Source organism: Aythya fuligula, chromosome 24 (assembly GCF_009819795.1).
Source record: "Aythya fuligula isolate bAytFul2 chromosome 24, bAytFul2.pri, whole genome shotgun sequence".
Taxonomy (NCBI): Eukaryota; Metazoa; Chordata; class Aves; order Anseriformes; family Anatidae; genus Aythya; species Aythya fuligula.
Genome location: NC_045582.1, coordinates 1538696 through 1565331, shown reverse-complemented (window position 1 = coordinate 1565331; position 26636 = coordinate 1538696). Strand labels below are relative to the sequence as shown.

Here is a 26636-nt window from a genome sequence, read left to right as displayed (position 1 = left end):
ATCTTAGCTGTGGGCAGGCGTCCCGGCGGCACCGTTGGGGGTGAAGCCACCGGCGGCCATTTTGGTTCCGGGCGCTTCGGCGGCGGCCATGTTGAGTGCGGGCACGAAGCCGGCGGGCTGCCCAGAGGGGAGCGGAGCGGCTCTTTTCCCTAGGCAGCCATCTTAGCTGCGGGCAAACTGCGCCTTCCCGCGGCGGCCATCTTAGGGCCGGGCAGCGGCGGGGCCTTCTCGCTTCCCGGAGCCGTTTGGGGGCGGCCGGCGGTGAGTCCCGGGGGCTGCTCGGGCTGGGGGGGCGGTGAGGGGACCCCGGGGGCTGCCCCGCTGCCGGGAGCGGCCTCCCCGAGGCCTTGGTTCCTCACAGCGTCGACCCGGCCGGCCCCGCTTCCCTGGGCGGGCCCCTCAGGGGCGGGCTGCCCCCGGCTCCCCTCCCCTCACGGGGGGGCTGTGGCCGTCAGGGCGAATTTTGTACCCTCCAAGCGCTCTGTGGGGAGCTGCTTTTGGGGAAGGGTCGCCTGCGAGCCCTTTCCTGGGTTGTAGATGAGGCAGGAGTTGCTTGAGGGTGATATATCCACGATACGAGTGCAAGAACTGGGGTAAAAATAAGGGTGTTTAGTCAAACGGTTGATTTATTTGCAACTGTGGTTAGCTCTGCTCTACAGATTGTGAAATAATCGGGGCCTAATCCTGTAATCCTTGTGGTTACGCGTCCTTATTTGTGCAAGCGGTCCCACGGCATTTCACAGAATTTCTAGGTTGGAAGAGACCTCAAGATCATCGAGTCCAACCTCTGACCTAACACTAACAGACCTCCACTAAACCATATCGCTAAGCTCTCCATCGAAACGTCTTTTAAAGACCTCCAGGGATGGTGATTTCTTTCACACCAAGCTGTCATTGCTCCTAGGTGTGGCTGATCTCCCAGGAGATGTTGGAAGGGAAACCTGGAGAAGAAACTGAGATGAAAGCTCCCTGCTTCTGCCCAAGCAGAGGAGAATGGGGAGCAGCGTGCGTGGTAGGTGAAGTGGGAACGTTCATGTTTGTTGCAAATAAACGTATATGCAAGATAAAAACGGTGCACACAAAGCACATGAAAATGCCAGGTAGGAGAACAGCTCGTTTGTAAGCCTGGGCATTTCAGTGAAGCAGTTCGCAAGCCTCCTGGGGCAAGGTGAGTGCAGAAAACGCTGCTGCAGGAATGCATGTGGCGTACTCAGTGTTACAAGAGCAGTATCCATGAAGACTGACTGAAATTTAAGTGAATCTCAAATTACAGCCAAAATCTATTGATAGGCTAATGAACGTTATGCTCTCCAGGTATTAGATGAACTTGAAATGTTTAGTTTAAGATTATAATTTGTGTTTAAAACTATTGCCCCAAAGGGCAGTAGGAATGAGAATGAAGAAAAGTGTGGTAGAGAAGGAAGGAGTTAGTCTGAACACATCATAGTTGTTATCTCTCTTCCATGAGACAAAGCTGAGACTTTGCAGGAGTGGATGTGTTTAATGTTGCAAACCAATGAAGGGCTCTAATGGAAATGTGGGGCAGTCAGGAGCAACGAAAAAGGTTTTAAAGGTCTTACAGATTATATCTTCATCTTTTCTCTTCTTGCATTAAGTAGAATCTATCTTTGTGAGAAAAAATTACAATTAGCTTAAAAGTTGGCTTTAACGTAATGTGTTTGCACCTTGCAAGTACCTAAATTCAACTGCAGGATGAAAAAGAGTAAATAATATGATGACTACGTAAAAAGTTCCACATTACCATATCCCACTGAAACAGTTACCTGTCAGCGATAGCTGAAGGGTTCCTCTTTTGAAAACTGTGCATCATATGAGGGCTGCAGCACTTAATTGTTAAAACTTTAATAGCCAGCCCGAACTTAGGAGGCTTCTGGTAGAAATGAAAATCTGCATTTTTAAACTGGATTTAGTGTGTGGAGGATGTGCAGAGACCTCGACCACGTGCCAATGATTAGTATCGAAGGCGTTCTGTTACCAGCATTTGTCAGAGCTAAAATCTTAGGTCTGTTGTGGGGGAGAACACGAAGAGATGGGAAACTGTAGAGGCTGCCTGTGCCTGCAGGTGCCTTCCGCGTTTGGCTTCGCCACTAGATGTCAGTGCATGAAACCGCTTCACCCTGAGCGAGTGAAATTGGGAATTGGTTTGTAAAGAGAAGGAATGATACCTTCAGGGTGCAAAATCAGCGTAGCCTCTGCTCATACGTATCTCCACCGGAGGTAAACCCCCTCAGTAAGGTTGTAAAGCTGCACTCAGTCTCGTAACTGTCCACATTTTCCAAGTAGGGAATGAGGAATTTCTTGGTGTGACGCCTAAAGATTAAAGTTTAGCATGTGCTTGATGTCTTGAAATGTCACGTTAAACGACATAAAAAAGTGAGTTTTGTTTTTTAAATCCTAGGTTCTTGTATATATATGTGTAAGTGTGTGTATATATGTGTACATATTCTAAATTGCTGCTGCTGTCAGCAGAGTTAGCTACCAAAAAATCCAGCTAAATCTGTTGAAGCCTGTCTAGGTCTTTATCCTCACCAAAACTCATTGAAAGTGACGTGTTCTGTTTAAACAGAAGGATCTCTTGCTGAATCTTAAAAAAACATAGGAGATTAAAAGGGAATTTCCACACACACACACAGAAGTCTCCATAAACAGATATGGGCATCAAGAGGTTGAAATTAGACTTAAAATCCATTTTACTCCCTGGGTTTCCACTTGCTCTGGAGACATGGCATTGAGGGATCTGCCTGAGGGATCTTAATGTGGCCATTGCTTACGGTAGTGGTAACAGAAAGTAAGTTTGTTTATGTAGGAATTAGGAAGCAGAATAAATGCTTGTAAATTACGTCAGGTGTTTCAGCTGCTTAAGTGCTTTATAAATGTTAAAGCAATCACTTTAATTGCCTCGTGCATTATTTGTTATGCTGCATTCCTACAGGGTTACTTTACCAGCTTAAGCATGTTTTAAGGCAAGTAGGACAAGCACCAGATGTTTTTATAGCAGATTTTCATTAATGTGCTGTATTTCATCAAATCTTACTTGCTTTTAGGCACCATCTCAGTCCAGCCCCGGGGGCTAGAGTTTCGGAAAGACTGGGGTAATGTTTGAGTGCTGCAATGATCCACAGCGTTGTTACACAGATTGGAAGATCCAGGACGGCTGCTTCACTGCACTTTCACGTCTTCTGAAGGTGAGTTCAGGTGACTTTCACCTGGTTGGGGTTCCAGCTTAATTCCTTTCAGCGTGTGGCTTTTAGATGTGGAAGGTCAGGGCAGCAGAGCAGCAGCAAGAGAACCTGTGGGTCCAAGAAACTTGAAGAATTTCTGATCCCAATTTGATGTGGCTCAACGTCTGTATTGAAGTGGGTCGCTGTCTCTCACAAGGGCCCTTTTACTGCACTTGAGGCCTCGCTGCTGGTTGTATTTTTGGACAGGTCCCTGAGCAGCCTGATCTGCGTTGGCCCTGCTTTAGAGCAGGGGTTGGAGCCTAAATTATTTTCTCGCTAGCCGAGGAGCTGGAATTTGGTTCTTGACTGGATTAAACAACATCTAGTCGGTGATGTGCAAACGAGTTCAATGCTTATAGGTGTATCCAAATGGTATGAGGTGCAAAGACAGAATTTAATGGGGTAGAAAATCAGCTGGGGGGCCTGGGCTGGCAGCGAGTGCAGCCTTACATATTTTCTGAGCCTTGGCTTGTTCAGAGCTGAGAGGCCAGCTCTCCACTGGGCCCTAGTACACGGCCAGAAGCAAACCCAACAGCAACAAATGTGTTTAATGCAGACAATAGTAGTGCTGATGTTAGTCTAGGCTGTTGGATTTATTTTGGGATTGGCAGGGTATTTGTTTCTTACTCCCGTGCGAATAAAAATATGCACCAGCTGTTGTACATCAAGAGGAGCCGAGTTTGGAGGCAGTTCAGCAACCAGTTGAGGACTAACCCTTGCTACTGCTCCCATGCCCTGATCTTTGATAAAACAGGAGAGAACAGGTTCCTGGTAAGCTGTGTGTGTTTGGGGTGGGTGGTTTTGTTTTTTTTAAGCCTGGTTTAGATTTGAATGGATACTGACTGGTGGTATAAATAACCCCAGAAACCCCTTTAGGAAGAAATGCAGCCATGTATCACGCGTTGAGCCAAATGTCTTACACCTCCAGCTAGCTGTGTTCTCTACAGGAGTGTTTCAGTTGACTTGAACAGGATCTGTGTGCTCACTCTTTCCCCAGGGGCTCTGGCATGCAGACATCTGAGAGGAGTCTGGGTTTTCTGGCAGCAGGAGCAAGGTCAAGCCAGTTTGGCCTACATCATTTTTATTTTTTTTTTTAATTGTAATGGAAAAAGGAACCAGTCTGAGCCTTGCTGAAAACAGAAGTTTTTCACTTAGTTACAGCTGAGTGCAGCCACACTTCCTGGCTCCCTCCCTCCCCTGGGTCTCGTAGCATAATCTAATTATTAAATAATTGCAATAAGAGTACATTTTGCCCTGGCAAAATAGGGCTGACTAAAGCCTGTTGGTAGGACAGATATTTTTATGCCATCCTTGCCCCATTCTTGCCAAAATAAGAGGTTTTTTTTTGGATTCTCTTGTCAGCTTTTGGATTTGTGATCTGATCTTTTGAAACATTCCTTCCAGTCTAGGCAGTGCTCTCCAACTGCCTGGCACTGCTGTTAATGCCTTTCTTCCTAATCAATCAAGCCCACTGCATGCTTCCTTAAAGGAAAACTCTGCTCAGGTTGTTCAGTCCAATGACACAAACTTTCACGGGTGTAAAAATAAAACCTGTTTGTCACAAAGAATCCCGCTGGGTGGGAAGCGAAGGTAAAACTAATCCCTTTTGGCATTTCTGGGACTGTCCTGCAGGCAGTTCTTGCCTGAAAACCGACAGTGGTGCCATGGACAACCAGCTGCAGGCACTTTGTAGCTCAGTTCCTAGCTGACATAAATGCCTTGGTTGTAGTAAGGACCTTGAGGATATTAACAACAGCTTGTATATGTGTATAGTGGGGGCAGAATTTGGCTCTACTTGCTCCTCTAATTAAAAAATAGTCCCAAATTGCCATCTTCTGGGTCTCAGGCAGTTGCCTGCAGCAGTGGAGGCAGAGGTTATGTGCTGAGGATGTGCCTTGTGCTTGGATCCAAGGTGCAAATAGGATGCAGGTGGCAGGAACCCAGCATCACCCCATGCTAAAGGGTGGAGTATCCTTGGAGGTTGTGCTGAAGGTTGAGCAAACGAGGAGCAGGAGAAGATCATAGTGGGAGAAGGGGGAGCTGAGTAGAAGTAAGAAAAGATTTTGGAGAGTGAGAAGCTACTGCCAGGTTGGTGCGTGGAGTGACGCCGTTCCCAGGATGCTCTGGTTAACTGTGGTACCAAATGTGCCCTCAGTTTGGCAAGAACTCTGTTCACTCAGCTTTATCTTTCCCTTAGTTTGTTAAGGGACTGCCTACCAGCCCAGCTCCGTGCCTTAAAACTGAAGGAGCTAAAGAAATGCCACGCTGAATATAAACTGCTGGAGGAAGCGTATCCTGGGCTGGGATCGGCAGCTTTTATCGCTTTTTATTATTTATTCCTCTAGCTAGAAAAAAAAATATAGGCAAATAATAATGCTTGGGATGTGCAAGGTTGCTGATTTCAGGAGCTCGTGTCCTGTTTGAGGTGCAGTGCAGCAAAATGGCTGTTCTTGGGGTAAGGTTTCTGTGCCAGCTGGAACTGGCGACTTCCTTTAAAACTCCTGCTTTTGTAATTATTCATGGCAAAAAGTTGTTTCTTCCCATATGAACTTCTGGCGTGCTGCACCCTGAGGTGAGCCAAGTAGGTTATTTTCCTCAGCGTCTGAATTTTTTCCTAATTACCTGGTGCCAGTTGTTGCCCACGCAGTTTTCTGTACCCGGGCTTCAGAATTCACCCCTGCCATGTTCTGGAGAGGTTCAGCGACGCTTCTTAAGGAGCTTGTCTTGGGTCTGCCTGGTATCTATGAGAGGAATGTTCCTGTGCCAAGCGCAGCCCTTTATGGAAATGCTTTTGTTTTTTTCCTATATCACGTCTCTAACGCTTTCTAATCAAACTGGGTCTCAGGAAATAAAGGTAATGCTGTGTGGCCGAGCTGTGCTTTGCTGGACAGTAGCTGATGGGTGAAGTAGGGCTCTAATTGCTGACAATTTGCTGTGCCAGCGAAGGAACCATGGGCTGACCTGTCCCGAGAACATACAGCTGCTGCTCTTTAATACGCCTTTTACACACGTTCTCCTGAGCAAGCTGTCAGTCCTCCGGGGTAACTTCTTACATCCAATGCAGCCCGTGTTAATCTCGGAGATGAAATCTCTGGTGTTGGATAATTCCCGAATCTGGGTGGTTGGGAACGGGAGGAGAGAAAAGGTCATCTTATCTTTTAGGGTGGGATAAGTGGGATCTGCCAGCAGAGATCACGAGTCCCGGTGTTAATGCCAGCTCCTGCACGGCTTGGCACAAAGCTGGGGTTGCTCTGAGTGCCTTCAACGCTACCAGTGGTGTAGAAGCAATCTGGAAATCCTGCCCCTTAGCCGCTGGAAGCGTGTGATAAAAGGATCCCGACCCAGATAATAAATGTCATCCCTGCTGTGTCTGTTTTCCAGCAGGATGAGCTTCAGGGTCCCAGCAGCAGGATGACGAGACGCCCGCTGTAGTGGCTGGAAGGAAGGCGAGCAGCAGCAGAGGATGCTGAAGGTACGAGACGCTTTGTTACAGCTCTCCCTGCAGGAGACAGCACTGCTGATGGTGTTTGTTTAAACGAGGACTGCTCAGGGGTTGTGCTGTTCAGGAGTTGTGCGTGCTTTCCCTCTTCCACATCGAATAGTCAGCACTGGCCCAGCTCGCTCCCCTTCGCCTCCTCGCTCTCACTGCCATGCTCTGTTTGGATGTTGGCAGCAGTGACTCCTTTCAAGTGTATTCTTCCTTGCTGGTTTATCGATGATTCATGCTTTTAGAGGCTTCCAGCCTTTCCATGACTTAGTGAAAACGATCCATTTCGTAACATCTCCTTACTCTTAGCAGGGCTTCTGCTACGCTCCCAAAACTCCCACTGGTTTTTCACTGCGAGCATGACCAGACTGTGAAATAGCTTGGCTGGTCTGCTGAATAATCTGTTGGTCTCTTAATAAGTGGCAGTTTTATTTCTCTCACTCCTTAGAGCTTTTTTGTCTCCAAACGTTTGAGTGCAGAAACTGTCAGGCAGTGCAACGCAGCCCCCTTTTTTGGGGAGTGGGAGGCAGACAGGCAGGCGTTTTACTGCACAGTTTGGAGTGAGAGGAATTTTGTTGAAGGACAATGAGGGAAAGCCGAGCTTGTGGGCTCGATGACCCTTTGATCTTCCATGTTCATGCTCAGCTGATCAGGACTTTAAATCTGAGCTCTGCCTACCTCCTACCCGTAGCAAACAGCCAGAAATGTGATCTCATTTAGGACTTGAGCACTGCACCAGAGTGGCAGGGCTGTGGTGACACCTGCTCAGCCTTCCACATTTCCTCTTTGCTTGTTGTTTCCTCCAGTGACACCGACAGAAGGCTGAAGAATGGCAGGCAGCCGTGGCCTAGGGTGTGCTTGGAGGGGTGAAGGGGGAAAGGGGAGATATTCTCCTGCGTGCCACGGAGCGTTACAAGGCAGCGTTCTGGAGCACGCTGAATTGGCTGCTCCATCACCAGGAGGTAATTCTGAAGCTTTGTGGTGTTTGCTGATGGTGGTGAAACAAATGATTGGCTTTCTGGGCTCCAGATACTGAGGGTAGTTAAGGCAGGGCAGCCTTAACTGTCCTCTCCTGTCAGGTTACAGAAACTGCGGCGGCAGAAGCAACGAGAGCGAGCAGAGGCGGTGTGATAAGGAGCTGGAGCCTTGACCTGCAGCCTTGGAGCAGCTGTAAGAGGTTGTGTTGCTTCTCTGCTGCACATCATTAAGGATCCTTAATTACAGGGAGATGGCTGTGCTGTGTAGGCACGAGAGTAGCCTGCAGGAAGGTAGGAACTTGAATTTTATGAACTCCAGTGCTTCGGTGGTTGAGGATGGATCCAGAAGGGCTCAGTGCAGCTGAAACAGACTTGGCTGGCTGATAACACGCAGCTCATCTGAGCCAGCGTGGCTGCAGCCCAACTGATAGGGAGCAGCTGGGGATTTTGTGCCTCTTCTTACACAACAAAGCAAAACGGGGGGGGTTAAACCTGGAGGGAAGCATTTAGGGGAAAGCAAAACTTGGACTTGAGGCAGAGCGGTGCTTAGCTCAGCCCTGCTGAGCCACTTGAATATTTGTTTTCAGTTTTCCTTGTGGTATTTATAGCGTGAGAGAGGCTCAGAAGAACCAGAGGCACAGCTGCGTGACCTCCTGCGTGCTCAAACCGATGGGCGCAGGGCAGTGAATGTGCCTGGTTTCTTCCAGCTGCGGGTGTTGGGTTCAAACTGCAGTGCCACAAAAATGGGTAGCAAAGAAACCGAAAGGTGAATTTGAATTTCTGGGCTGGAAGGACCCCCCTCTGAAGGGATCCTAGGGGAAAAAAAAGCCGAGCTCCTGGCCTGACAGTGAAAAAGGAATCTATCTTGGGCATTTATCGGACTTTTTCACTGCATTTTATGTTCTTTTGAACACCTGTACGTTGGTAGACGCCCCTTTGTTTCTCTTCGTGAATTCTTTCTTCACCTTGGTGAAGAAATTGCTGGTACATGAGGACCTGAAACAGCTAATGACACAAGTTTGAGAAAATGGACAAAAGACTCTGATTACTGCCCATCATGATGCAGAAGAAATACATCGAGTGGTGCAAAGAGTAAAGAGAGACGAGAGACACCGTTGGTGGGACACTTTGTTTGGATGGTCACCAGCTGCCACGGGAATCTTCAACGAGATGCTTCACCCTGTCATTGTTCTGTTAACACTCACTGTATTATGTTTTATACTGACAATTAGTTTGTATGTTAAACTCTGATGATGAAACGTTTAGCATCCCTACACAGTGTACATACACTCAATAAACCTTGTCCCGAGGATGTATGTGATATCCCTGACGTATTCCAACTGTCGTGAAGCTTGAGTGCCTACAGTCACGGGGTGGATTACGTGGTGTAATTGCCTGAGGTAACTAGGGAAATAAAATAGTCGCATTTTAAGGAAAATGTGCAGCGTTGAAGAGGCTTCCAGGGTAGGGCAGAGCTGTGTTACCTGAACGTTCCCTGGGCTTCCAACCTTAGATGCTGTCGCGCTGGGGAAACTTGGTGTGCGACCCCTAAGGAACAGTACAGAGCATGGAATGGAGATGCTCAAGTCACGTCAAGCTCCCCTTGATGAGACAGGGCCCTATTTTAAATTCCTCTCCGATTCGGGGTAGGGATATATTTAGGGTTGCTCAGAAGGAGCGAACACGGAGGGTGCAGTTGCACGTGGGGCTGCGTGAAGGCTCCCCTGGGGACCTCAGGTCTACCCAGAGGCTTCTGCTGGGCCCCCTTCGGTTCCCGTCGTGCCCCGCGGCCTCCGAAGGTGAAAGAGAAACCGCGCCTGCCCCCCCACGTGACCCGCCGCCCATTGGCCGCCGGCCCCACAGGGCTGCGGAACACAAACAGCGCCGGCTCGCTCCCATTGGTCGCGCCGGGGAAGGGGCGGGTCGCTCGGGTCGGCGTGCGATTGGCCGTCCTCAGGAGGGTGGGTTTTAGGCGGTGGGTTGTTCTTCTGATTGGTTGCGTGAGGGGACGGGGAGGAGGCGGGGCTTGGGGCTCTCTTTCCTCTTTGATTGGCTCTAGCGGGAGGGTTGACGCCCGTCAAGGCTAGGGACGCCTCCGATTGGCTGCGCTCTCAGCGCGTGCACCGAGCGGCCGGCAGCGCGCTCTCACTGGCTACCCGGGCAGGGGCGGAGCCTCCGGCTCTTCCAACCGCCCAATGAGCGCCGCGCTTTTCCCGGCGGCCCCGCCCCCGAGCGTTGATAAGCGGCGGCCGCGAGCCGCGGGGCTCAGTGCGGCGGGGCGGGGGGGGCGGCGTGGCTATGGCGGGGGCCGCTGGCACCTCCTGCGGCCGGGGCGGGCCGGGGGGGGGGCTGCAGCCGCTCCGCGCCACCGTCCCCTTCCAGCTCCAGCTTCAGCAGCGCCGCGGGGACGGCGGCCGGGCAGGTAACGGGCAGGAACCGTTATGGAGCGGGGGGTGGGGAGCCGGTAACGGCAGCTGGGCTTCGCTACCGGCCGGGTTTTGGGGGCTGGGGGGTCGGGGGGAGGCAGGGGAAGGGAAGAAGCAACGGAGGGGGACGGGGGGCGAGGTGAAAGAAGCCGGCTGCCCCCCGAGCCAGCCCTTTGTTCCGCTCGGTGAAGAGGCGAGGGTTGGGGTTGTGCTGACGGGAGCCGTGCCGGACACTTGGTTTGGGTTCGTTGAAATTTGGCTTTTGGGGGCCCCGCCAACAGCCCCGGGGCTTTGCTGTGTGTGTGAGAGAGCTGCTCCTGGGGCTGCTCCTGGGTGCTGGGCTCTCGCTCGGCTGTGTTAGAGCAAGGAGCAGCCAAGTAGCAGTGAAATATCCTTTTGGGTTAAAAGTAAGCTTAACTGGAACTCTTAAACAGCACGAAATACCCCTCAGGGTTTGGGCCAGCACAGCTCGGTGCTGGCTGCCCGGGTGCAGTTCTTTTGTTGAATGCAACAGGACCTTAATATTAACATTATCCTCGAATTAACAGCCTTAATATTAACGTTATCCTCGAGTTAACAGCCCTTCTGGAGGTGGTGCGCGTCTCATTACTCCCCACTCAGTCGTCCCTGCCCCTGGCAGAGCTGGTATTGATCAGAGCAGCTATTAAAAGCTTTTTTAGCTCAATTTACACTTGAAACGAGTTAACGAAATGCGTTTCGAGAGCTGGTTTCTCCTTCCTTCTCAGCAGTACCCTGAAACGGAGGTGAAGTTGCAGTTAATTGGGCAATTACTCTGTAGTTTCAGATCTTCCAGAAGAGAAAGCGGAGCTCACAAAAAGGAGAGCTCGGTGCTGTGCCTGCTCCTGAGGGCAGCGAGGCTGCAGAGCTCCGCTGACATGAACCAGAATCGCTGCTCTTCATTTCTTCCTGGCTCCGTGCCTCGCTGCTCCGGCTGCAGGAGCTCGGTTTTTTCCTCTCGATCATTTCGTATGCAGCTTTGGAAGCGCTTGAATTTCCACTGCTCTTTTCCTCAGTCGCTCGTAAGCTTCGGTTTGCTCCCTGCCTGCGTGGGAGCCGAACCGGCAGGGTTTAACCGAGAGCTGGTGCTGTAGTGACTTATAATCCACCCCTCCTGCTCCCACCTTTTGGGAGCTCAGCACGGAAACCTGGGGCTTTATCCCATCAGGTTGGGATCTGGAGGCTTTCTGAACCGCTCTGGAGCTGCCTGGTTTTTGGGGATCTCAGTGCTGGGAGATCCAGGGCTGATCCTGCAGCTGCTCTGATAATAGAGGATCCCATTGAATCGAGGAGCAGCTGTTGGGTCTCTCAAAGGGCTTCTGTTGAAAGGGAAGAGCTCGAGCAGGGGGGTGCCAGGAAGCGGGGCTGCGAGGAGCTTGAAAGGACTCGATTAGAAGTGAAGGCACCGGGATGCCCGGTGGTGAAGCCGCTGCCTGGAGTTGCTGTCGAGGTGTTTTAATTCATTTTCTCAAAGGCAACGTGGCTGTAGGTGGGGAAGCAGGTAACGAGAGAATTTCTTTGGGTCCAGCCAGAGCCATCCCTGTGTCCCGGGGCGGGCAGGGCTCAGTTGGGGTGAGCTTTGTGGGGACCCCGCAGTCGAAATCACTCGATGGCACTGCTCGTGCCCTTTGTGGTCTCACTCATTTCCTCCGAAGCCCACACCAAAGCACCTGCAGCTTGGAGAATCCCCACGCTTGCAGCCTCCCCGAGCTGTCACACGTGAGTCTGCTGCTGGGCTGCAACCCCAAGCCCCAGTCCTCTTCCTCGTGCACCGCAGGCCTGGAACCTGATTTTCTCAAGTAAGGCTGCCAGAAAAGTCTCCGGGCTTTTCTTTTCCCAGTATGGCACTAGAGAAATAGCATTATTTGAATTGCCCTTCACCTTTTAATGTGTGCCCGTGGTGTTTTGAGAACATAAGTGAGTAATTGGAGCTGGCTGACTTGGCTCGTGCAGGGAGAGGATCAAAATGGGGAATGGTGAAAAAACAAAGCCACGTCTCGTGTTAGGAGCTCAGAGAACTTCTCACAGTGCTCCTTTAAAAGCAGGGAGTTAATTAAGATAAAGAGCTGGCCAAGAAGCCACCAACTGCTTCTCTGTGTAGCATTGCAATTAACTTCTTGGGGATTTCAGGATGTTGCCTCTCTCCCTTCCAAGCCCTACACGCCGGGCTTCTCATCCCTCTTCCAAGCCCACTGGGTCGTGAGTGGCCAACAGCAAGATCCAGAGGGGCAATTCCCCATCCTTCAGGAGTGGCTTTGACAAGAACTGTGCCTTTCACACCGCCCCCCGTGACACCAAATCCTTACGGACGGCCTCGCTTCACCCGAATCCCCCAGAAATTCGCCCGGCTTCGACCTCCAGCCCTCGAACCCCCGAATTTTGTGGTGCCTCGTAGGTTTTCAGGAAGTTTTTAGCTAGCTGGGCTGACTCATCTGCTTGGGATGGCGTTGCCTGCCTGCTCCACGTGCCCGTTTGGGGATGTCCAGTTGTTTTAGCTGCCTGGATCCTGCTGGGGAGACGGAGTGAGCGGAGTGCCAAACAGCTTTATTTGGTATCTGCACGCAGCCCGTGCCTGCTGTGTGTTATAGAGGCAGGCGAGTGGGACGCTATTCCTAGGCAATGCTGGCCGAGTGTGTGTGTAGCAAAATGAAAATGATTCTTTGGGAATAAAAACCTCAGTTTACCCCTTGAAAGTGCTGCCCACGTGGTAGTGACACAGCAGAGCTGTTCCCAGGCTCTCCCTGCCCTTCTCTCCTTAGCTGCAGGCGTCACGGGATGGACGTGGGGGTCTCCTTCCCCCCTCCTAACCTTATTATTTGAATATCTCCAGCACTGCTGGTTGCTTTAGGAATCGGCGTGTGATGGTGTTTCTGCATCCCACAGGATGAGGGTGAAGGTTTTGCTGCCCGAATTGTGGTGCAGGTGTTTGTGGTGGCTGCTCTTGGGTTTTCTTTCAATGCTTCTTAACACCTGGAGATTTTGGGGGGCACGTAAGCAAATGAGGAAGGAACACCCAGATTTGTAACATCAATATACTTAAAATTTAAGGTTTTTAGAGGAGGAGTATCTCAGCTTGCTCTGTATTAACACTTTAAAAAATAAATAGAAAGCAAAAACCCTGCAGTGAGTATGCAGAGTGCGGCGTGGGGAAACTGCTGCTGTGCAAGCAGCTGCTTCCCAGGCTTGGCTTTTTCAGGTTTTGGGATTCACCACGACTGAGTAATTCTGCTCCTGCCTTTAGGGTTTTGCCGTGGGCAAACCCTAATGATGGAAACGAAGGGTTAAGTAGAAACGGAGAGCTGTCATGGGGAAAAAGTGGTTGTGGAGGGATGGGAAAACCTCAGGGGTGTCCTGCTGCTGCATGATCCACGAGGAATCCTGCTCCTGTCCTAGGGGATGAAATCCCTCTTTGTACAAAACCCAGCTGAGCACAATGCGGGGCTCAGCTTTGCAGGTGGCTTTGGTTGGTGTGGGACGAGTTCCTCGTGGTAATTGGAGCCCGTTCAGGGCCGTGCAGCCCTCAGCTGATAGGGATCATCCCTTCAGCCCCAACCTGCTGCTCCCACTTGGTTAGCCTCTGGGTGTGGGAAAGGGGAAACAAAGGACACGGCTCTAACTCATCTTGCCTCGTGTTGACAGGCAGTGGGTGAAACAAGTTTCTCCCTGCTTCAAAACGCCGGGGATGACATTGAGAGACGGATTTGTGCGGGGAGGAGGGACGGGAGCAGAGGGACTCGGAAGCTCTCGGGTTGCTTCCCCTCCATAGGTTCTGAGTTCACAGCGTGGAGAAGAAACGAGCCCTGCGAGAGGATTTATTGAGCCCAAAAGTGTTGAAATAGTGGGTGAACGGCGAGGCTTTTCAGCCCCGTTGCCTCCACCAAGCTGATGTTGGTGCTTCCCCGTGGCTCGTGCAGCTGAAGGTGGCTGATTCAGTGTGACCCGCAGCTGGGCAGGAGACCCCCACCAGCAAAACAGTGTTGGGCATGTAAAAATATCCCCTCTTGGAATCCCTGTTAGGCCATTTTGTGTTAAAAATGATTCTTGGGCTCTCGTTCAAGCCACCTGATAACACAGGGGTGGCTGCAGAGGAAACAAGGCAAGCATCAAGACAGGTCGTGTGGCTGCAGGTTGAAAATAATGGGAGATAATTGTCTCTGTGCTTGCCTGCAGCCTGCTGCATGGCTCTGGACAAGCTGCTTCCCTTCCCCTGCCTCATTTTCTCACCGTTTTTGCCATCTCCTCAGTCTGAAAGCGTTCAGGAGCAAGATCTGCTATGTTTGAGGAGCAAGATCGACAGCCTTTGCACAGTTCCTGGCATGCTGGAGCCTGAGGCTGCTCTGCACAAGTGTTGGGTGTGAGCTGCTGCCGTGCTCAGGTGAGCTTCTAGCAGCGAGCTGATCCCAACTGTGCTCCTCTGCTCCTTCACCTGGAGCTGGCACGAGGATATCAGGGCTATCAGCTGCTGGGACTTCTCCTGGTGCAGAATTATTCCACGCTGGGTGCTGCAGGCAGGCTGAAATCCTTCACAAAGGTGGCTGTGAAGGAGCAGAGGATCAGGGCTTGTCGTGAGGTGCTACGTGATTGATGTCGCTGTGAGCGTGGAAAGGACAAGCTGCTTTTTCCTTGTTTCCTGGCTTGTCTGTAACTGTTGAAATATCAAGGATGTCTCGCTCTGTTTGCTTTCCTTGGGGCTGGAAGACTTCCAAGGGCTTGGGAAGCAAAGGTTTCTCACCTCGAGCTGAGCGACAGCCCTGCCTTCTGCCGTGATCTTGATGCCTAGATGCTTATCAGGAATTGATTTAAGTGGGTGTAACAAAAAAAGGAGGAAAAAAACCCAAACCCAACCCATGTCTTCATAGCTGAGGGTTCGCTCCTCTGATACAGGTGCTGGGGGTGACTCCTTGGTCATCTGCGCTTCCAGATCAGGGTGAGCGAGTCCTAAAGATAAAAACAGGACAGGACAGAAAGTTTAAGCAGGTTTTTGCCTGATTCCAAACCCCCCTTATTGTTTGTCAGAGGCTGCCAGCTCATCTGTGTTTTCTTCTGGTTCCTCCGTGGAGTTGAGAGCGTGGAAGTTGGTCCGGAGGCGCTCCCCACCTGTACCGGGGGGCAGGAGATGGATGTGCTGGGAGATCCCACCGTGGCTGGATTTAGGAGACGTGCACTTCAACCAAAGGCTTTGAGGATGCTGAAATTCTTCCGATGGTTTTATCATTTGAAAAACAAACTTTGAAAGGATGGAGGTAAAGGGGGAAAGTTCAGCTTCTCCTCCACTAACCGAGTGCTCAGCTCCAGCCTCAGGCCTTGAGCAGCGGTTGAGGAAGTTGCTGTTTAACAGTGTCCAAAAAAACCCAAACCACCAAAAAAAAAAACCACCACACCAGCTTGAACCACGTGAATCTCCTCCGATGAGACCTGCAGATGCTCCGTCCTTGAGACTGCAAAGCCTGGGATTTCTCCCAAGCCTGGAATTTCTTCGCTGGGTTTGGGGAAGCCTCTGAGGCTGGGTGGGATCAGAGATCTCACACACCAACATCAGTGATCCTCTTGCTGTGTTCTTCTCCCCGGTTGTCAACTTCTGACCGTAATTCTCCTGCTTTGAGGGTGAAGTGAGGCTTTTCCTACAAAAAAATCCGCTGGCTGTGCTTGGAGGCAGCCTGCCCGTTGCGCCGGGGCTCAGCTCCGTGTGCCCACCTGGTTCCTTTCCTGGTGGGTCCCTTTGGAGCCCCCTCAGCGTGGATTTACAGCCGTGATTTTTACGCCTTTTGGTTGCTCACCATCCTCTCTGGGCCTCTTACTCCACTTCTGGCTCGAGATCTGCTCCTGGTCCCCTCCCCTGAAGAAGACCTGCCGGGAGGTGTCTCGGTGCAGGGGATATCCCCTTTCTCTCTAGCTTCTGTGAACTTCCCTCTCAGCACTTCTCCAGCTCTGGGTCTCGCTTTCTTGAGCTCGTTTCCTGCCGTGGTCGCTGGGTGTGACCCTGCCACCAACCCCTGCCCAACGCTGCTGGTTTCCAGCTCGATCTGCAGATCTCAGTGCTGTCTGTCCCAACCCCAAGATTTTAAATGGCACGAAGAACGACCAAAGCTGCTCCTTGGAGGCTTTGGGGGGATTCTCGGGACAGAAATCTTGACTCCTTGCACGATTCTGGGCTGGTTTTGGGTGGTGTGACTGAATTTGAGGTGTGCCGTGGGGAGGTGCCTGCCCGGAGCACAGTGGTAGCAGGCATGGCTTGGAAATCCTCACCTTTCTTTTGAAAATGAACAATGCTGGGAAAAGCCTTTTTTTTAATATATATTTTTATGTCCTGTGCATGTTTTTAGCCTTTGCTGTGTTAAAAGATTAGGACTCTTCAGAAATAGGTGGCCGTTGCATTTTGGCAGTGGCATTTTGGTCTGGACACGAATTCCTTCATCTGCTGGGTCAGGGGAAAGAAAACAAGAAGGGAATTCAGAGGCTGTGTTTCCGCAGCTTGCTTGCTGCTGGGAATTCAGGCCTGTTGGGCCACAAGCCGTCAGGTAGCTGGGTTCACCCTGGTGAAATTGAAATGAGATCTCCGAGGCTCACAGCATCACGAACGTGAGGAGTGTTTGTGATGCTCTGGCACAGCCGGGCAGCTCATCTCTTCTCCTGTAGGATACCCGTGCTGGTGATCACCCCAGCAGAGCTGGTTTTTGTTTTTTTGTTTTGTTGTTTTTTTTCCATGCAGAAATGTTTTTTGCAGAGATCTCCCAGGGGGATGTTGGAAATGAAGGAACTGGAACAGGGGTGCAGTGGGGGGCCCGGATCCACAGCCAGCAGCCTGCTTCGGGGCAAATTTTGGTTGGAAGACGTTCCCGCAGCACGGGTGCTGCTGTGCTTTTGGCAAATTTGGCTGGATTTTGAGAAATCCAGCTTGGGCATCTGTGGTGTCCTCCTGTCCCCTGGGTCAGGAGTGTCACCCCAGTGTCACCTGAGCACTGCGAGGTGCCCACGAGGCAAGCTGATGTGGAACCCGAGTAATGAGCTGTAATTTCTGGTACACCAAGGGGAAGAAATTTGCATGAGTTAATTATTGACGGGGTTGCTTGGGTTCCATCCCAGCTAAATGCTTCCTGACAAATACTCCTGAAAGCTCACACGCGACTCCTGTTTGAGCTAATAAAGTGAGAACTGCACCCAAAACCTTCTCTTTTTGCGAGAGGAGCCCCTTGCATGGTGGTGAGGACAGCCCATCGCTCCGTGGTAAACTGTAACAGTCCCTGCTTCAATCTAATCAGCTTTGTTTTTCATGCTTCATCACTGTAAGATAGATTTTGCGTGGACACGTTCCAAAAAACCACCAGGGCCTGAACAGCACGTCCCTGAGCTCCTGAGCAGTTCTGTGATAGGGAAGGGTCAGCTTCCCCAGGGTGACATCTGCAGGGGGGGAAGGAAGGAAGGAAGAAAATTGTACAACTCTAAAGAGCAAGCAGTAGTGGGAACGTTATTTTTGCTTGCCAGCATTTGTGGATCCAGCTTTAAGTGCTGAGACTCTGGAAGTTTTGGGGTGGTGAATTGAAAGTAATTCATATTTTTTTTTACAAGTTGACGGAAACCTGGGGTTATATTTTTGGATACGGAGACTGGCTGGTCCAGGAGACTAGGTAGGAAGCTCTGAGCTCCTGGATGTTGTCGTGGTTGACAAAGAGCAGGGACCCTGCAAATCCCCATCACCAGTCCTGCGAGCAAACTGCGCCCTTGCTGCTTCATTCAGGATAACATCCGACCTCGCTGCTTCTCAGCACCCATTGCAGCACCCGGAGGCAACCGAGTGGCTCCTGGAGATAGAGCAGCAGTTCCCTTATCTGCAGCAGCTCTGCGGTGCCCATGGGGGAATAAAAGCACCCCTGGAGAGTAAAAGCACCCCCGGAGCTGGCTTTTCTCAGCTGGGTGGCTGTCTTGGCCCTGGGCCACGCTCGTGGCCGGGTGGCAGCTGTGCAGGCTGGGTGCTGGGGGCTGATAATAGCACGGGGCTGTAAACAGGACGCTCCACCCTGCTGTCACCTCTCCCTCGTGCCCCAGCTCCTCTCCTGCACCCCTGGGTGCTGCAGGGGACCCGGCTCGGCCTCTGGTGGCACCACGGAGCCCCAGCTCTCAGCGTGTGGGTGGCTCTGGGGTGTGCTTTGAGCATCCCATGGGGTCTCACCGGGGTGTCATCCCCGCTTGGAGCTGGTGGTGCCCCGTTTGGGTTGGGCAGGGAAGGTGCCCCCAGCCCCCCGGGGCCCTTTGGGGAGGTTTTGGGGGCCCTTTGGGGAGCTGTGCAGGATGAGGAGCAGCTCCTGGTGGTGGCAGCGTTCAGTTCTGCCAGAAACCTCATCGGGGAGAGCGGTGTGAGGGGAAAGAACCAGCTGGAGATGCGAATAATGGAGCTTGTGGGGGCACAGAGGCATGGGAGAGGAAGCTGCAGGTCCTAACGAGTTCCTAAATGAGTTAGGGGTAGCTGCGTTAGGCTCCTGGAAGCAGGGAGCACGTCTGAAATGGCAGCTGGAGCCAGCACAATAAGCCTTTAATCCCGTGTGGACCTTCTGAGGTGTGGCTGTGCTGCAAGGACTAAAGCTCCTGGCCCTCCCAGGTGCCTTTGTTCCTACCCTTTTCTCCCCTAAAACCGGAATTCCGCTCCCAAATGGTACCTCAGCTGATAAAGGGATGTATTTAGGCCCTGAATGCCAGGCAGTGAGTGCTGCAACACCTTTGCCTACAGAGTTTTTTGGCAAGCCCCACGCGGTGCCCAGCAGCTCTGAGGCTGCTTTTTGTGTGGGGAACTCGCTGCCTGCCTGCCCACAGCGCCCCGATTTTGGGGAGGAAGGAGAAAACCTGCAGCAGAGCTGCCCACAGCCTGAATATCTTGCCGGGAGGCCACGGGGCTGCTCTTAATGTGTGTGGTAATTAGCGTGGGTAATCAAACCGAAACGCAAACAGACCTTTCTGCTGGCTTCAGCTCGCCTCTCTCCCTTGCCGTGGCCAGCACGCCTCCTCGCAGCTGCAGGGGTGGTGACAGGCCCGTGGGAGAGGTTGGCGTGGTGCTGGCACCCAGTTTGGGGCTGACTGGGATGTGATGGAGCGGACTGGGAAGGAGCAGCAAGCGTGGTGCCACGGCCTCAGCTCGCGGAGCCTCCTGGCTCTCCGTGCTGTTGGCTTGCGATGGGTTTGCATCGCTGCCCAGCCTCGTTTTATTTAGGAAGCAGCTCTGCTCACAGCGTTTCCAGCTCTGAAAGTCAGCACGGGCAGCGTGGAAGCCGGGCAGAGCAGAGCTGCAGGGCAGGTGTCCGTGCTCTTCCCTCCTGCTCGTGTAAAAGCGAGGTGGCCGTGTCAGGTATTTTGCTCAGACGTGCAGCAGCAACCCCAACGTAGTCGGGAACGTCTCATCAGTGGTTCTGAGCAGCCTCTTGAGGGCTGCGATGAAATCTCTTGCTCTAAAGGAGCAATCTGCTGGTGCTGAGCAAGAGATCGGCGCTCTGCAGTGGTGCAGAGAGCAGTGAGGAGGAAAACTAAAAGGACTTGTGCACGCTAATTCCCTCCTGGTGATGTTTGTGCTCGATGTGGGCTCGTTAATCGGGGTGGCTTTCGCTGGGTTTTGGTTTTGGAAGTCTGAATCTGTTCCCTTTGTCCTTGTCTAGCCAGCGTTCCCTGTGCTGCTGCTGGGGAGAAGCCGTGCCGGCCCCGGCAGCCCCGCGTGCGGCGCACCTCCTCGCTGGACACCATCGTGGGCTCCTACCTGCTGGGGCAGTGGCCGCGGGACGCCGAAGGAGCTGCTGCTTCGTGCATGAATGACAAAGCCACCCAGGTACGAATGCAGACAGCCCAGGCTGTCTCTGGGCCAAGAGAGGGCCAACTGAAAGGTGTGTAAGGTGGGGGAGAAGAGGCAGAGCGTTCAGGCTCCGGCTCGTGCAGCTGCGACTTTCTAGGAAGGTTTTTTTTTCCCCTCTTGCTTCTCAGCTTCGATTGATTCCCCTTTGGTGCAGAGTTGGAATTTCCTTGGCCTTGTTTGGAGGCAGATGGCCGCTGGCTTTCTGCTCCAGCCCTGGCTCAGCACTAGTGGTGTGGTTTTTTTTTTTGTTTTTTATTTTATTTTCTGGCTTGCAGCTCTGGGCCAAGTCCTTATATAACACTCGCGGGCTGAGTGCCACACGCTGGGAGAAGGCGAGGGTGCTCCCACAGCAAGGCTCGCTAGCACGAAGAGCGCAGCGCTCTGCTGGAGGGTGGAAAAGCTCCAGACCTCGAGGAACTCTTAGCAACCTGTAAATATTGCTGTGTGGCAGCAAACAGCGCTCGCCTATCTGCGGAGGTGAAAGAATTCAGAGGGATAAGAGCATCCGTTTGCTTAACGAGCCGTTTATTTAGCGCACTCCCATCTGTGTGAACTTGCTGTTTGATCTTTGCGAGTCAACAGTTTATAACGGGGCTGTTTGCAGGAAATTCTCAATTGGATTCCAACTTCCATTGTCCTTTTCCAGCGGGTTCTCACCTGCTTTTTGTTTGGGTTCTGGTGCCCAAGAGCACTGCTGAGGGCAGAGGGCGTGCTGGAGAGGAAGGGAAAGAATTTGAACCTGATTTCAGAGTTATTTCTGGGAATACTCCTCCTTTCTGCCTTAAAGCAGATGGGCAGTGGTGGGAACACTTAACCCCGCTGCTTTCGAGCTAATTAGTTTGGTCCTTTTGGGGACAAGGCTGGCAAAGTGGGGCATCTCCTTCCCAGAACGGGGACGGCACTGCCTTGCTTCTGGCTGCCGAGCTCGGAGCTGCTCACTCCTGCAGCGAGGCCAGGTGTGGGGCATCTTCCCTCAGCTATCTGCAAAGAAATGCTGATTTGACCTTGTGATGTGCTTGGAAAGGAGCAGAAATCCCCACACAGCCACTTGCCTGATGCTGGCAGTTTGGGAATAAAAGTCCCCGCTTCCAGACCTCCCTGTGCATTAACAAAGCGCTCCCCGCTGCGACCTCCAGGACTTTGCCACTCCTTCCACTTATCAACGCTGGGACTTTCTCTGCTAGCCAGCACATGTTTACTTCCCCTCCCTTGTTCAGCTACCCATCAGCTGTTTGGCAGAGCCCTGGAGATTTGCTGTTGTAGGGTGCTGAAGCGAGATACGGGCGCAGGTGCTGGCTGTGGGGGCGAGGATGGCAGCCGCCTGCACGATTGGAGCTCGCGGCTTTATCTCGCTGTGCAAAGCGTTTTTCTCTCCCCTTTCTGAGGAAGCGGTTTTGCCACAGTTAGTACAGAAGGTTCTGTAATTTCCTTCTGCCTGCGAGAGGTGGGATGCGCACACATCTCTTCCTTTTTAGGCCCTCTTTCCTTGCCCTGCAGCGCTCGGTGCTCGGGGTGTCACAGCATTAGGCTGCAGCGAGGGACTTCTTGGAGGGTGCAGGTGCTCGGGAGGCTTCCTGTGACTGGAGAGGATTTTCTCCCATGCCCTGGGCTGTTCTCAGCAGCTGGAGTTGAGCTTTTGGCAGACTCGCCTCTCGCAGTCGTGTGGGTTTTCTCCTCTAGGCCTTTAGCTTTCCTCCTCAGCTTTCTTCTGGATGTAATCTACTGATTCAGGAGAGGATATTTGAGGGAGGAAATGAGATCTGGGGTGCCACGTGCGAGAGCTGCGAGGTTGGTGCTTGCTGTAGGATTTCCTTGGCACTGTCTGGGGGTAGCACAGGGACAGCTGAGGCTTCTCTGGGGCTGCTGTAGTTTAGCAGGACGCTGGGGTAATGGTTTGGGTTGGAGGAATTTCTTCTCTCAAACCCAACTGAACGCTAAATCAGAGCGACGTCTGTGCCGTGATGTCTGCTGAAACAGAGACCCGGGCAGCAAAGGGTCGTAGCCGTGCAGAAATTGGTGTGCTGTGCTGGAGGAGGTGTGCGAGGGAGGGCTCAGATCAGCCCAGAACGCAGGAGGAGGTCGGGTTTCTGCCCTGCATCCCGTTACAAAGGGGAAGCCCGGTGCCTCGAGGTAACTTGCCTTGTTCCTTTGGTTTGAAGAGGCTTGAAAATACTTGGAGAGAAGAGGCTCCTGACATCTGGTGACTCAGTGGGGTTGTTTGGAGCAGCTGCTGCTCTCGCAGCGGCCTCTGGCGAGGTGCCTTGAGCTGCTTGGAGGGGAATCGTTCTCCCCCAGAAATGGCAGAGGTGGCACAGGTTTCCTTTGAGATTTGTGGTGCTGAAGCCTCCGACTGCTGGGCAGGCCTCTCCCCTGAAGGTCTGGGAGGTCCAGGCTCCCACCAGGCACGTGTTTGGGTCAAAATGTTGAGGTTTTGGCCAATGCTTGGGTATTAACGGGGGAAGGCTGGAGCAGGGCCGCGAAGGGGCAGGAGCTGATGACTTTGGTTCTTTGGGACTCTACCACGAGCGTCCAGCGCAGTCAATGTCGTGATTGTTCTCAGCAATGTTTCTCCTCGCTTCAGACTCCGGTGTCCTGGCATGATGCAGAAGTGGGGAAAGCCAGCTCCAGTTCTCACAGGCGTTCTGCTTCTTGGGGTAGCGCAGATCACCGCAGAGAGGTAACCCAGACCTGTGCTCCCAACGCTTCAGCAAGATCTGTGTTAGTCCTTAACCTCCAGGAGGCTCCTGCTTGCATGTGGGGGGGGAATTGGGAGGACAGGGAGATCAGACCTCAGCCCCTGTCCTCATCGCTAATGCTCTGTGATGCGCTGAGAGGCCAAAATTGCAGGCAGCTGTTGGAAGGAAGCTCGGAGGTGGCGTGGTGTGCGTGGGGTCTGGCCCTGTAGGTGGAAAATAACCCAGCTCCAGCAGCAGGACAGCACCGGGCAGGCTGCAGGGGGGTGTCTGTGACAGTGTTTGTGACAAGGCCTTGCTCGTGTGCTCGGTCCATCCCCTGGGAGGTGGCCGGAGCCGCTCGTGGCGTGGTCAAAGCCGTCTCCGTCTTGGCGCTTGCTCAAGGGTTGAAAGAGAGGGGGAGGAGAGAGGCGAGGCGAGGCAGGACCCTTTGTGGTGGAGGTGTGTTGGCTCGCCTGGTTCTGTAGCTGAACCTTTGTTTGCTAGATTGCCAAACTGAAGCAGCAGCTCCAGCGAACAAAGCTAAATGGCAGAAGTGGCAAAGAAAAGGAGAAGAGCTCCCCGCTGCCGGGGGACCACGCTGTCCTCGGATCGCTCCGGGTACGTTCACATCTCCCCTGTTCCGCTGTCGCTGCGCCTTCCTGGTGAGGCCGAGCTCCTGCTGGCAGCCTCCAGGCTTTTCTCAGAATTTTTACCCTGCTTTCTGAGAAAGGAGAATTTATTTATTCATTTATTTCCTCCTCTTCTTCCCCCACCTCTTCAACGTGTCCCTGGGCTTTGATCTGCAGTCAGTGAGTTGACACGAGCCTTCTGTCAGTCCTCTCTGGGCAGCTGCCTGGAGAACAGGATGGAGCTGAAAGGGCTCGGTTGGTGCAGGTGCAACTAATTTCTCTGCCTCTGGGTCGTTGCAGGACTCTCCTTCAGGCTGCCTTTCCTCATCTGCTATTCTGAGGCTCAGCCCTTGCTTGCATAGGAGCCTGGAAGGGCTAAACCAGGAACTGGAGGAAGTGTTTGTGAAGGAACAGGGAGATGAAGAGCTTTGGAGGGTGAGTGAAGGTCACGAGATTGCCCGGAATCTCCTGGGTGGTCTCTGAAATCCTTTCCTCCAAGGACACTCGCTGTCTGTATCTGTTTGTTGGCCACGGGGACGGGCTCTGTGTCTGGTTTCGTCTTGTTCTAGGCGTGTAAATGTCTGAGCTGTGCCAAGTGGCTGCTGGCTTCCCTCTGTAAAACTGGCTGGTGCTACGAGAGATGAGCCAGGGGTAATCCTGGACTGGATGACTCCTCGCTGGCAGGGTTGAGGTGCTGTCGCAGACTGGCATCCAGAGGCTGTTTTGTGCTGTGCAGATGTGGGAGGGGACCCCAGACAGCTTGTGAACCCTTCAGCATGTTAGGGAAGGGTTTTGTGCCTTCTGGTTTGCCAACAACTGCCTCGCCCCGAGGGGGAAGCCGTCCCTGTGTCGGGATCCAGCACCCCAAGCAGCTGCTGCACCATTTCGCTGCTGAAAGGGTTCCTTGCTCTGCTCAGGCTTTGTTTCTTCCCTAGATTTTGGATGTCCCAGATGGCCACAGGGCACCGGCGCCTGCCCGGAGAGGTTCTGGAGATGCAGCCCTGACTCTGGAGCCCAGCAGCAGCTGCAGCAGCCTCTCGCTTTCTCCTTCCCCCTCGGTGCCTCTCCGCCTTTCTCCGCACGCCCCGGGGAGGCTGGCAGCAGGAGAACTCCCTGCTGCGGATGAGGCGCAGCCAGATCCCAAGGAGAAAGGTAAACGCTTGAAAGGCCAGGGGCTGGCAAGTCAGGGGGTGGAGGATGTGAGCTGGGAACCCCACGGGTAAAATGCTGAAGCTTTAGGGCATGGCTGCAGCCTACAGGCACGGGGTTTAGAGGAGCACGCCTGGGGTTGGCTTCTGGTGCTGCCGGATTCTTTGCAAAACGTCTCCAAAAGTATTTCTTCCCTGCTAGAGGAGGGCAGCCCCTCTCCACCAGTCCTGGCCTTCGCTTCTTCTCCTCGGCCCAACCACAGCTACATGTTTAAACGGGAACCTCCCGAGGGCTGCGAGAAAGTGCGTGCCTTTGAAGAAACCTCGTAAGTATGAGGAGCTGCGGGTGGCAGGGAGCTCACATCAGGCTGGGGCAGGGGCAGCTGAGGCTTTTCTTGCTGCAATTGTCACCCCCTGCCCTGTGCTAAAAGTGGGAAATGGTCTCTGAGACAACATTTTTCCCCAAAAAAGTAGCTGCTCAGGTCCTGGTGGAGGAGCTGGAAGTGGAATCGCCAACCCTGAGCCACTTGGGAGGGTTTTGGTGTTGCGTGCCCTTCCCAGGGGGTTGTTCTCAGCACCGCCTCTCGAGGTGGTTCACCTAAAACTAACTCTGCTTCCAAAACCAACGGGCTTCTCATGCTGCTCTGTGCCGAGCAGCAGTCCCCACAGCACAGGGAATTGAGCTTTTAGGTGGCAATTTGAGGAGCTCCCAGCTCTGGGTGCTCTCCCTGCAGCCGGGCAGCCTCTGTTCCAGCTCACATCCCCTTCCTCCCACAGCTCCCCCAGCCCCGAGCACAGCTTCCAGCCCTCCTGCCCGGATAAGAACAAAGTGCACTTCAACCCCACCGGCTCTGCCTTCTGCCCCGTCAGCCTGGTGAAGCCTCTCTTCCCCAACGTGGGCTTCCTCTTCAGGGGCTTCCCGGCCTCTTCCAGCCCCGCCGCCGGCCCCTTTCCATCCTGCCAGCCCCCGGCCCCGTTCCTCGGGGTGCGGAAGGACGCTGCCGGCGACGTCTCCAAGTCGCCCGCGTTGAACTACGAACACTGGAAGCGCGGCCAGCCCGAGGAGAGCATCGTCTTCCACAGCTCCCTGGTGGTGTGAAGCCCAGGGGAAGGCAAGGCGGTGGCGGCAGCTCCTCCGTGCGTTCACCTCGGCCGGCCCCTGGAGACAAAAGTGCCTTGAGGGTGGGATTGAGAGCCACGGGGGCGGCTCCGGGATTGGGGTTGAGAAACCACAGCGGGCGTCCTCTGAGGAGGGTGCCAGAGGGGAGCTTCCTCGCTGCTCATTTTGCTGATCTCCCCCGTTTTGAAGCACTTTCCTGTGGTGAATTGTCGGCGTTACCTGCGAGATTGTCCCCCGGCGGAGGCAGAGCCGTGCTCCTGGGGCTCCCAACGCCAAGGATTGAGGTGGAACATCCCAGCTCCTCCTGTGGAAACCCTAAATGGGGGGAAAAGGGGAGAAAAAGGGGCTCAGAGGGGGGAGGCGACGCTGACCTGCAGGGTAAACGGGCTCCTGGTGTGGCACGGGGAGGGCTGGGGAGCACCCCCGGGGTGCCTTTACCCCTGCCACGAGCCTGAAGGGGAAAAGAAAAGAAGCTTTAAAGGAGCTGAGAGGAAAAAAATGCTGCAAATGGGGGGTGGGGGGGGCGCCTCAGCGCTGCCTCCCTGAGGGGAGAGCGGCCTGGGGGGGGGGGGGAAGGGGGCGGGAAGGGGACCCGGAGCCCTGAGGCGCCGCCTTGCTGCCCTCTGCCGTGCCCCTTCCTGGCTTCTCCCGCAGCCGGCCCCGTTTTTTGGGCAGTTTTGACCATTTTTTGACTCTTTTCGGCTCTTTTCGTTTGTGTTTTGTTGTTGGGGGGGGTTGGGGGGAGCCCCGCGCTGGTTGCAGGTCGGGTTCGCGTTTCTCAAAGGAGAAAACCAATAAATAAATGAATAAATAAATAAATGACGGGTTTGGGCAGCCCCGGCTCCTCTTCTTTTTTTATATATATTTTTTTATTTTTTCTTTTTAAATTTTCGGGCTCGGGGCCGCCCCCCCCCTCCCCCCCGGCCCATTTTAAGGAGGGGAGGGGGGCGAGCGGGCTGAGCCCCGCCGCGCTGCGCATGCGCAACCCCCGCTCGAGTCTCTCAGGCGACCGCGGCAACGCCGAGCGGGGCCCGCCCCTAGCCACGCCCCTCATCCTCGCAACCAATCCCCGCGCTCCACATCTG

General features: G+C 53.4%; 1 protein-coding gene and 2 long non-coding RNA genes across 3 annotated transcripts; all 3 read left to right on the top strand.

The window, feature by feature from the left end:
* Positions 1-236: 236 nt before the first annotated feature.
* LOC116498478 lies at positions 237-3192 on the top strand. The gene is made up of 3 exons (XR_004254183.1): positions 237-261; positions 905-1012; positions 3066-3192. It is a non-coding gene; the product is annotated as an uncharacterized LOC116498478 (long non-coding RNA).
* A 3428-nt stretch (positions 3193-6620) lies between these two features.
* LOC116498477 lies at positions 6621-8710 on the top strand. The gene is made up of 3 exons (XR_004254182.1): positions 6621-6714; positions 7536-7691; positions 7809-8710. It is a non-coding gene; the product is annotated as an uncharacterized LOC116498477 (long non-coding RNA).
* Positions 8711-10004: 1294 nt separating this feature from the next.
* FAM117A (family with sequence similarity 117 member A) lies at positions 10005-25861 on the top strand. Its single transcript, XM_032202512.1, has 8 exons — positions 10005-10128; positions 19789-19955; positions 22561-22656; positions 23159-23272; positions 23584-23718; positions 24219-24435; positions 24634-24757; positions 25209-25861. Exons 1-8 carry the CDS (start codon positions 10005-10007, stop codon positions 25528-25530), a joined length of 1299 nt encoding a protein of 432 aa, XP_032058403.1. The 3' UTR covers positions 25531-25861.
* Positions 25862-26636: the final 775 nt, after the last annotated feature.